The 12,160-nt window shown below is 40.6% G+C and overlaps 1 protein-coding gene across 1 annotated transcript; it reads left to right on the plus strand.

Moving 5' to 3' along the window:
- The first annotated feature begins 10,399 nt into the window (after positions 1–10,399).
- Positions 10,400–11,845, plus strand: LOC113589797 (alveolar macrophage chemotactic factor-like). The gene is made up of 4 exons (XM_027029635.3): positions 10,400–10,557; positions 11,033–11,168; positions 11,428–11,511; positions 11,619–11,845. The coding sequence occupies exons 1-4, from the start codon at positions 10,491–10,493 to the stop codon at positions 11,635–11,637; spliced, it is 306 nt and encodes a 101-aa protein (XP_026885436.2). The 5' UTR covers positions 10,400–10,490; the 3' UTR covers positions 11,638–11,845.
- Positions 11,846–12,160: the final 315 nt, after the last annotated feature.

Below are 12,160 nucleotides of genomic sequence, written 5' to 3' on the forward strand. Positions count from 1 at the left end.
TATTTGAAATTGTGATGTCATCACCAACAATATTTGCTCCTTTTCTTACTCACCTCCAAGTCACCTGCTCTCCCTGACCTGTAAGTATCCTCATACTCTCCCTCTCTCTCTACTTTGAATGAAGCTGAGTGAACATGGAAATATTATCAGTAAACAACTGGTATTTCTTGTCATGATATTCAGGAGTGGATTGTTGACAATGTCTTATCTGGCTGGTAATTATTATGTCAGGAAACACTGACTCAACTCTTAAACAACTCTCTTCTATATATCATCTAATACTTATTTTCTCTCAGCTTACTTTTCTTTTTTTCTGAGGTTTCCCAAAAAACTGCCAAATGTGATTGCCATCCTTCATCTTGCTCATTACTTATTCTGAATGAAACATGACAAAAGCTGATTAATAAAAACTTCTTTCACTTTAATCAAATAAACACTAATAATGCCATTTATCATAACCAAGCACAGCACACAGGATACTATATAAATTTGCAATAAATTAAAAGCTGCTACTCTCTATATGTTCACATGCATTACTGAGAGTTCATATGGAATTTCTAACAAATATAACAAAATATAAAAACATTAACAATAGTTGAATATGCTCATGATTACTGATGGATGCTGCATTAATGTGTGGCTAATCAAATTTCCATGTAACTTAGCTCTTATTGCTAAAGTCAGTGATGATAGTTAATTCAGAATTTGCAAATTGGTCCATATTCAGTAGAAATGTTTGTTACCAATGTACAATTACTGACACATTTTAGTAAAATATTATTTATTTCTACAGTTACAGTTTTAGTGAAAAAAAGTAATGTTAACATTACTTAAAAAGTAACATAACGTAACATTAACGTTACTTTTTCCTGCAAGTCAGACGTTTGCTAGTCAGATGTTATTTAGTATGGTGGTAAGGTGCTACAATAATGAGTATCCCATCATCAACAGGTAGTATTACATATGCATCTTAGCATTGCTCAAAACTTGTCAGTGGAATATATTTATTTTTTACCTAAGTATATTGGGTGGGGACTGTCACGGTGCTTGACCCACATGACTCAGCTAGGCCATGTTCTTGTGTTTGTGTTGTTTCCTTTTTTGTAGCCACTGCCTTTGTTATCTTGTTATCCTGTCATGTGTCCAGCCATCCCACTAGGAAAAAAATAGAAAAACCCAGCTTGAACCAGACACCTCCTCAGCCTCCCTCCTTATGGCCAGTTTCATGCCAGGCCTGGAGGAGGAAGTCTGCCCTGGAATTTCATGGGGGGTGGGCCTGAGGCTTCCATGCTGGGCCCACTAGGGACTGGGGGTGGTCAGGTGGGCCCTGCAGGGTGTCTTACTAAGCATTTACATTTAGGGCATTTAGCTGACGCTTTTATCCAAAGCGACTTACAATTATGACTGAGTACAACTTGAGCAATTGAGGGTTAGGGGCCTTGCTCAGGGGCCCAACCCAAAGAGGCAGCGAACACACCCGAGTGCCCTGAGGAGGGCTGCCATATACCCTGTGCCTCCTGTGTGGGCTCTTCTCTGGTTCTGGGTCACCCCTGGGCGAAAGACCTAACACTCCTGTGTCCATGGGGGCTGTGGACATGGCTTCAGTGCCTGTGCACCTGCCTGACCCTACAGCAGGTGCTCCAGCATGTGTGTCCAATGCTCCCGTAGGCATGCCACCCTGCACTGCCATCACCTGCTCTTCTAGCAGGCACTCCACTGTGCGTGCCCTGCACTATTGGAGAAGTGCCACCTGGTGCGCCCAGTGCTTTGGAAGGCATACCTTAGACTTGTCGCTCAACAATGCCTGGGAAGATATTGCCCCTGGTGCCTCTGGATGCACCACTGCCTGATGCCGCTGTGCCTCCAGACCCCCCAGGACTGTCAACAGCCGGCACATGCCCGGCTCCCAGGATCCTGGTGTCCCAGTCGGCTCTGTTCCCTGGCCTGCTTCTGGACCCTTGCCCTTCCTCCCTTCGTGGACACCCGCTGGGTCTTTCACCCTAGTTCCTATGCCTCTCCCTTTTGTCTCTGCCCCTCTTGGGCTACGTAGCCGTCCCTGTTATTGTCTCTGTGCCTGTGATCTTTTCTCATGTTCAACACCTTGTCTGCTCTTCTGCCCATCCTGCGATGGGCTGCCACGTCCATCCTAGTCCTTCCCATCAGCCTCGAGCCAAAGACCCTGTTGTGATGTTCCCTGAAAAGGCACAAGGCACGTATGATAAAGTATTATCTTTACCGCTAAATAAAGTTAGACAGTATTTCATTTTTTAAATTGCTAAGAGGTTTTATTTTGTGACAATTTATCACATGGGAGGAGTAAGATGAGAGGAGTAACACCCTAACACAAATGAGAGGAGTTTACCCTAACTTTACTCTACCTTACCTTATCCACCTCTTTTCAAGTCATACTTGATGTAAAACCATAGCAAGATTTTATGATAGAATAGATATTAGATGCTTAGTGAGCCAACTGAGAAAGAAGTTAATGTGTTGACTACATATATTTTATTTTATTGAAGATATTGTAATGAGCAAAGGTAGACTAATAAACTTCTTTCATGTATCTCCTGATGGCTGATTTGGCACTGAACAGCAGATGGTGATATTCCTCTTCAGAAACAGCTTTGATATGAAAATGAAACTTGCATTTACATTTACATTTACACTTATGAAATTTACCAGATGCTCTTATCCAGAGTAAATAACAAAGCACTTTGTTATTTACTCATAGAATACATCCTAGCCAGTACAGCAGTTTAGAGTCCAATATACCAATGATCTAGAATACTGTAGAAATACAGGGATCACTGCTGATGCCTAGAAGTACAAATTACATAAGGTTTATCTTAAACAATGATAAGTGTAATAAACAATAAGTGCTAGAGTTTTTAATACAACATCAGTGTAATAAACAAAACCCTACAATAAGTATTCATTTAGTCAGTCAATATAGGAGCAGGGTCAGTTAGCATTTAAATATTCCATGAATAGATGGGTCTTCAGTCTGCATTTGAAAACTGCAAGGGACTCTGCTGTCTGTACAGCAAGTGGGAGTTCATTCCACCATCTTGAAGCCAGGACAGAAAATAGTCTCGATGCTTGTCTTCCATGACACCTGAGCATAGTATTTCAAGCCGAGCCGTACTTGAGGATCGAAGGACTCAAGGTACGGACCGGGCTTTGACCATTGACCTCATGTATGAAGGGGCTGGTCCATTTTTGGCTTTGTAGGCAAGCATCAAGGTTTTAAATCTGATGCATGCAGCTACTGGAAGCCAATGAAGGGAGCACAGCAGCAGAGTAACGTGTGTGAACTTTGGAAGATTGAAGACCAATCGTGCTGCTGCATTCTGGACAAGTTGTAGAGGTTTGATGGCTCTTAGAGGAAGACCAGCAAGTAGCGAGTTGCAGTAGTCTAGCTTTGAGATCACAAGAGACTGCACAAGCACCTGGGTAGCTTCCTGCGAGAGAAAGGGCCGAATCCCTTGTATGTTAAAAAGCAGAAATCTGCAAGACCGGGTTAGATTTGAAACATGAGAATGGCAACTGGTTGTCCAAAGCTATGCCCAGGCTATGGGCAGTTTCGGATGGTGATACCAGAGAGTTCTAGTAGGAAAATATGAAGTCATGGTAAGGGTTGGGAGTTCCTGGGATGAACAGAAGCTTGGTTTTACTGGGGTTGAGCTTCAAGTGGTGGGCTGTCATCCATGACACAATGTCAGTCAAGCATGCTGAGATACATCTCGAGACCTGCATGTCAACTGGAAAAGAAAGAAATAATTGAGTGTCGTTGGCATAGCAGTGGTAGAAAAAAACACGAGAAGACAGTACATCACCAAGAGAACACCAAAGAGACGAGAAGGGGGCCTAATACTGAGCCCTGTGGAACACCAGTGGAGAGTCTATACGGTTTGGATTAGGATCCTCTCCATGTCACCTAATAGGACCGTCCCTCCAGATAGGACTGAAACCATCTCCATGCAGAGCCAGTCACATCAAGACTGGAGAGAACAGAGAGAAGAATGTTCTGGTTTACTGTGTCAAAGGCTGCCGAAAGGTCTAGGAGAATCAAAACAGATGACAGCTTGGCAGCTTCAGCAACATGAAGTTTCTCTATCACTGCTATGAGGGCTGTTTCTGTAGAATGTGCTAGTTTGTAGCCAGACTGATTGGGATCATGCAGCTGGTTCTGGGTGTGGAAATTTGCAATTGATTGTAAATTGCTCATTTGAGGTCTTTTGAGAGGAAAGAGAGAAGTGATACCGGTCTGTAGTTGGTAACATTGGAACCGTCGAGTGTGGCTTTCTTGAGGATTGCTACCACCTTGGCGGTTTTGAATGCAGTTGGCACGTCAAGTCAAAGTCAAAGTCAGCTTTATTGTCTTTCAGACTATACAACAAGTACTGCACAGCTGAACAAGATTGCGTTTCTCCAAACTCCGATGTGCAAATATACACTATACATAAAAGTAAGTGCATGAGACAAGACACCGTATAAACACACGAATATATATATATATATATATATATATATATATATATATATATAATTAGGGGTGGGACTTTAACGCGTTAATTTCGATTAATTAATTACAGGGAAAATAACGAAATAAAAAATGTAAGGCATTTTTATCATACTTTTGCACCGTGGAACGTTTCTCAGTGCACGAGTTCCAGGAATACAGATTATATTGACGCACAATGTGATGAGCATGATGAAGATGACGGAAGAGGCTTCGCTGGTGGATGGGAATTTTAAATACAAGAAACTTCCAGATGGAAGTACAAACAAAAATGTTGTTATTTGCACTTTATGCAGGAAGGAGCTTGCTCATCACAGGAGCACTTCCACGCTTCGTTACCACCTCAACGCAAAACATGTTGGGGCTAGCGCGCAGGTCAGTAATGTTAACTTAGCTGCTAAATGTGATAGTATTCCTAGTACGAGCAAACAGTGTCGCCACTCAACACTCTACCACATGTCGGGGTTCACATTCAGAAACAAAATGTCAAAGTCCACGTCAGACAGATTGACCAATTCACTGGCGAGATGGATTGCTGTGGACTGTAGACCGTTCTCTGTGGTCGAAGATAAAGGGTTACAAGAGACGCTGCAAATTGCGTCAGCTGATGCAAGTTACGAACTGCCGTCCAGAAAGACAATGTCGAAAAAAAATCCAGCAGCTGTATGATGAGGAAAGTAAAGTAAAGCAGGTTCTCGTGAAGAGCGCCACAAATGTGCCTCTGACTGGGGATCACTGGACCTCTGTTAGCAACAAGAATTGTTGTGATTAAAATGTGATTAATTTCGATTAATTAATTACAAAGCTTCTAATTAATTAGATTAATTATTTTTAATCAAGTCCCACCCCTAATATATAAAGTATAAGTATATACATATATTGCACATAGGAATAAGTATCCAGAAGATAAGGAGTTGTTGATGATGACGGAGTTGAAAGGAAGTTAGATCTCTTGAGGTTGTCTGGAACAGAGTGGAAGGAATTGGATCCAGTGGGCATGTAGTCGGACTGCTGGAAGTCAGGAGTTGAAGAATTTCGTCTGAGGAGAGAGGAAAAAAAGAAGTCAGAGAGTTGGATGTTGGGAATGCACACTCGTTGGAAGAGTGGGAACAACTTGCAGATAACAAAATATAGGTTTAGAGGAGAAAAATTAATAAGAAAATCAGAAGGAGTTTAGATTCCAAATGCAGTGCATGGGACATGAACATCCATGAACACCGAATTACACCGAAATGTGTGTGTTTCTGTCTTGGGCCTTCTACCACTGTGACACTGTCAGCCCTGGAAGTTAAAGAGTATGGTACAATACTGTTGCTGTTCCTAGGATTGCAAGCGTTTGGCGTGAGATTGGTGTGGTCATTTGGTATTATTTTGGAGCCGCTCCTCCACCTTAGAGGTCACAGCTCCAAGTGCCCCATCATGACTGGGACAACCTGGATGTTCTCTTTTTGCTTGTTCAGTCCCTGGTATTTCTCAAAATGTTCATATTCCTTCCTTTACATATTTTCATCACTTGGGATTGCCACGTCTATTATCAGTGCTGTTTTCTGCATCTTATCTACAATCACAATGTCTGGTTGGCTCACCATTACTTACCTATCTGTCTGGATGTGGAGGACCTATGGGATTAGACATGAAAAAGCTGTGTGAAGTGTGAAACAGCCAGACTTGGACAGGTGTCTATTCTATATTGCAATATTGTTCATATTTAATCACACTGGCTTGATTAGCTATTATCAAACCAACTGCTAGTTACAGGAAAAGCATTTTTAATAGATGCTGTTAAATTAATCTTTTTTATTTTATGACATCTGAAATATTAAATATACAAGTAATAAGCACTTACATCATGGAGATGCCTTGAAGACAGTATCATTTAGTTTGTGCACCTACCATGGTTGGGCCACATTCACGGCCATGGAGATATTTTCATCTAAGATAGGAGCAACCTGCTCATTATTTAATGTGCATGTGGTTTGGCACCTTTTTCACTGCACTCCACCTACAGCTTTCCCCTGTACATGCAATGCTGCATGCAATCTATTCCAACCACCACATCTATTCCAACCACCACATTACTTTCATTTTACTGTATCAAAAAAAAAAAATATTTTATTATTTATTGTAATCCAGCGTTGCGCATTGCGTTGCGTTGCGCACACATGGTGCTCACTGACTTTCTATTCTACAAAAAGGAAAACAGCAGGTCTAGGTTTCAGACAGGAAAAAGAAGTGTTGGCCAGAGGTATCGAACGTTCTTAGGTTCAGAAATGACAAAGTGCTAAATCTGATTTATCATATGTGGCATGTGCATGTCATTGCTGTAAAGCGCATCATGTGGGCAATGACTAACATTTTCCAAAATATCAAATATTGCGATTCGAAAGAAACCATGATATGAACTCCCACAGAGATCAGCACTACCAGAGAGGTCCTAGGTCCTAATAACACACCATGGGTGTAGTTTAAAAACAGATGGCAATGTCCAACAGTCTACTTAGCTTTTTCTGTTCCTTATTCTTATTGCCTCTGCTTACAAGTATAGGGGCCCAAAATGACAGATTTGCTATAAACCTCCTTTGAAAAACCTTTTTAGTAAAATGCTCACACTTGCACTGATCTTGGTAGGACAGCCATTCTTAGGGAGAGAGGCACTGATTCTGATAGTGCTATTTATAAATTATTTAACTGACTATAGACGTATGGATGCCCAAGTCCTTAGGAATCCTTTTCTTACCCTCCGCAGTCCATTTTTGTATTCTCTGGATTATGTATACTGTACAGTTCTGATTGTAACTAGGTATCTGGAGACCTGCTATATCAATAACAAACCATTGTATAACTGTATAACAGTGCTGCTATACGCAGTCACTGTCAGCTACAAAGTTCTGATATTATGAATTATTTCTTTCTTTCAAAAGGTCCATGTCCTGTGTAGTCACATTTTTCATCAGTCTACAAGACCATTTAAAAACATTTATCAGTAGAAATAAGAATAGGTTTTTTGTGTGTCATTATAAGAATAAAAACAATATTGCAAAACTACAAAACTAATGAAATACTGAATATTTATTCAAGAAGTTACTCAAGTACTATTATTCAAGTATTATAATTTTATTTTATTCACTTTATTTTTCTGTATTAACAGCAAATGTATGTACTAAAATCTATAATAACTTCGCATGCAGACATGCAGAGATTTGTTGTTTAAAAGCTGAAATGATTAGTGAGAAGTAATGTCACAGACAGAGAAAATAAAAAAAACAAAAACAAAATAACATTAATAACAGACACAGTGGTTACAGCAAACAGGGGAATGTTAATGGAAGATATAAAGACAATGACACATGGGTAACACAGCAGAAAAAAGGAAACACGCACTACCTGTGCCAAAAGACAAATACACGTGGAACTAAAAACAACATAAACAAAAGCGACGCAGGGGCCACCACCACTGGGTGGAGGCTGCTGACCAGGAGGGAGTGTTGCAGTACCCCCAATAAACACGCACCTCTCGGCGTACGAAGACACAGGTGGTGTAGCGGGTGCAGGGGAACGTGGCCACACTAGCACACTCCTGGAATCCGTTTACTGACCGTACCATCCTGCATGTGGAGTCCGGCGAGCACCTCTCCACACTGAACACGAGACGTGGTGTGCGCCACGCCACGAGGCACGGAGACGGTGCCTTTTCATATCGACAAATTGCAGCCATCGTACTGACACCTGGTAGCAAAAGCAAGGTAGGTTAAACACGCCCCCAGGACCAACCTTCACACCCATACACAGTCAGGCGTGGACTGGTCAGCTGACTGAGGGCAGGGTCCGCTGGTCTGGTGTGGACTGGCACTCTCCTCCTGGTACCTTCCTAACCTTCAGAAAGGAGAAACACAGCAGATCATCCTGTTGAACTCTGGGGACATACCATGTCTCCTGTGTGAGGTCTGGAGCATACCGTGCTCATATGGAGAGCTCTGGGGCAAATCATGAGTCCCCCACCCACCCCCAACGAGCTCCGGGGAACACTGCCCTAAATTTCCTAACCAGTCCACAGGCGAGAACAAGGCCAGCGACACTAAAAAGAACTTCGCTGCTTCCATTTGTTGTCAGTTATTTTGCCTGTATTACCTCGCCTGCGTTTCTCGTTTATATACCTTGTGTGTTTGGACTCCCCTTGTGTGTGTCAGTTAAGCATTTTGCGATCATCGTGTTTTATTTCCTTTTGTTCGTTCGTTTGTGTTTCAGTAAACGCTTGCGTTTCAGTGCTTGCGCCTGCATCCTGCGTCTCGCCTCGTTACAAGTAGTGATATTGTTACAATTTCACAAAGTTAAATGTCATGATTTTTTAAAAGTGTAGCTTTAATGTTTGGTCATTTCCTAATGAAGATCGTGATCTCCAGTCCAGATCTCATAGGGATCATACTTAACTCCTCACTAACTATGAAGGAATAGTAGTGAATTATGGCATTATTTCGATCTAACGCATACTCAAATTATTCTTTCCACTTGCTTTCGATAACACGCTTATGGTGGTATGAGAGGCACTTTCACATTTCTGTAGCTATCTGAATTTGGGGAAAAAATGCAGCAGGAAACCAGGCTATACACGCAAGAAACTAAAACGAGAACACCAACTGTCCTTTGAAAGATCATATAAAACAGCCTGTGCTTCTCACCTGCGGAAACGGAAACGTATCAGCAAGATTTATAGAGGCATAGATTTGTTGTTTGAAGGCTGTAAGGAGCAGTACTTAGAATATGATAAAATGACATACAGAATGCAAATGAAAATGTCAAACATTTTGTATGTTATTACACCAAGGAACGTTGTAACTGAACTCTTATTTTTACATTCTTATCTTTTCTCTTAGATTTATTTTTGCAGATGATGAGGCGTTGAGAAAAGGCGTTGTGATTCATTTCCGAAAGGGAACAGGGGACATTAGCTGTTTCCCCAGTGTCTTACACTCATTATCGCATTTCATGATTTAGCTGAACAGCATCATTCAGACGGTGCAGCCTTTCCCAGCAACCCAAAGGCGATATCAAACTTAGCAGATATAGAGGGGAAATGCTGTGTTCTCTTTACATGAGGACGTTGAGCTCTGCCTTTATAGCGGGCCGCAAATTAATTACATTTCCCGCAAACTAAATAAAAGCATTTCCGTGTTTTGTACAATGATTGACAATCAGTGTGGCACTTTAAATGTGATTAGATGTTTTATACAGGACCCTGTTTTTACATTTTGGAAAATATTAACACTAGTAGCACACAATACAGTATCTAAAATCTTACTCTTTGGCTACTGTGACAATAAGAATATTGTAGGAACACAGTAAAATGCTGCCAAAACTACTTTTCTGAAGCACTACTGGTTAATCCCACATGTTTTTCCCCATTCTCTTCTTTCCATTATTTAGTTTAAACTTTCCAAAATTAGCAGAACGGATATTAGGGAACCAGGTTAAACATAAGTAATTTCAAAGGTTTGTTATTTAACATCTAAAAATGTTTAAAGACATTATATTGTATTCGTTTGTTAGGATCTTTCGACTATTTAATGTAGTTTTAAATTTAGGCTACATATTAGACAATACAATTGTTAAGATAACAGTGTAACCCCCAAATTGCAGTAATATTCAAAAAGCACAAAATGGTTTATTAGAGCAATGTACTGTTGTCCTCTAAAAAGCACACGGCATCACTGTCATTACAGTTACGTGCTATAAACATTTAATTTACAGTAACTACATGAAACCTCTGCTGCCAGTTAGTTGCAGAAAACATACAGATTTGTTTGTAGCATGCTATACCCTCCCACAGTTTCCCCTTGAAAGCTGGGTCTTTTCCTTGACACTATGATGTGTGAGGCTAAGCTATTTCTACTACTTCCTTTCTGAGTATCCTTATATACTCAGTGAAGTAGTGCACTTTCCCAAGAGCGACTCTACTGCCATCACTTTCAACATGTCCCGCAGCGTCGTCTACCTTCTGCTGTCAGCCACTTTGCTCTGCTGCTTTGCCACTCTGCATGGTAAAAACCTTTGTATTTACAATCAGAAATGCCACTGTATCATTGTGTATGCTACCAATTTGTCTATACACACACACACACACACACACACACACACACACACACACACACACACATACACACACACATACATACACATACATACATACATACATACATACATACATACACACACGCATATACATATATGTCTATGTATAGAAGATTTCAGGTGAGTAGTTGTTGTGTAGTAAAAGATGTAAATATTCAGAATTGTAGTGAGGTACACAAGGTTTCCAGAGAAACAGGACGTTTCAGAGGTTCTTTCATCAGCTGATGAAGGACCTCTGACCGAAAAGTCCGGTTTCTCTGTAATCAGTTATACTGAGCTAACGTCTTTGTGCTAACTATGGCACAAGGTTTAAAGGACACCGAGTGTTCTCACTTGGTTTCATTGTTGTTAACCTTATAATGACTCGCACCAAATCACTTTCAGCGCTTCCTATGGAGGGAACCACTCTCAGTTTCCGATGCCGCTGCGTCAAGACCACCACCTCTTTCATCAACCCTCGAACTTTCAGGAGAGTGGAAATCCTGCCTGCTGGCGCGCGTTGTCGCAAAACCGAAGTGCTGTGAGTCTGTGGACATATTGTACTCATTACGGTTTTCAAAAAACGGGCTAGGGAACACACGCACCTAGAAAACGTCTTAAAAATCTACTTCATTAGCTGCATGATTAGCCTGCGCCATGGAGTTAATCCACCCAGCAAACATTCTGCGAGAACTAGTAAAACTGACTAAGTATGACTTCATAACGTGGCTACTCGTTCTTACATAATAGGTGCGATTTATTTTGCAGTTTAAAACTTGTATCTATTGTTATTTGTCCAGGATCACCAAACATGATGATAGAACAGTTTGTGTGGATCCTAAAGCGAAGTGGGTCAACAAGTATATAAAAGAAGTCATGAACAGGTAGCGAGTTTATGTATAACCAAACACATCACAAAAATCATTTTTGGAATATAAATTGAAGATGTATTGGTAATATTATTATAATTAGTCATTTCTCTCTTTTCCAGTTTAGAAAAAAAACCTTGAATTCTCCACTGCCGACGCAGACGTCACGTGCAGTATCAGCATGAAATAATGCCTTTGCAATGAGTTTCTTTTTATTTTAAACGAAAATGTTTTAAATCACATTTTAAAGTCACTGTGATCATTGTTTTATGATTGTTAACAATATCTGAACATGATATACAGTAGTAATGTTTTTTATTAAGTGTCAATTAAAAGTTACTTAAATCAACTTTTTGTCTTCACTTTTTGTCTGAGTGATAAACATCACAGCAGATTTAGCTTGATATACTGAACAGGACCATGGAGACCATTACAGGGAATTCACATCGGGCATAATCTATGCATGTTCATGCTTCTCCAAACTAAAGTGCAGAGCTGAGAAAGCAACTTAAATCACTCACCTCAGTTTTAAAACTAGATGATCTTGGGAAGAATGTTCCAGATTTGAATATAAAGGGTGCATCATATGTCACCAGGAACATTTTTAAAATATGATTCGTGAAGGCACAGATATGCTGTCATTTACAGTGCAAATGAACATGAC

This window comes from Electrophorus electricus, chromosome 5 (assembly GCF_041902795.1).
Source record: "Electrophorus electricus isolate QZ-2024a chromosome 5, ASM4190279v1, whole genome shotgun sequence".
Taxonomy (NCBI): Eukaryota; Metazoa; Chordata; class Actinopteri; order Gymnotiformes; family Gymnotidae; genus Electrophorus; species Electrophorus electricus.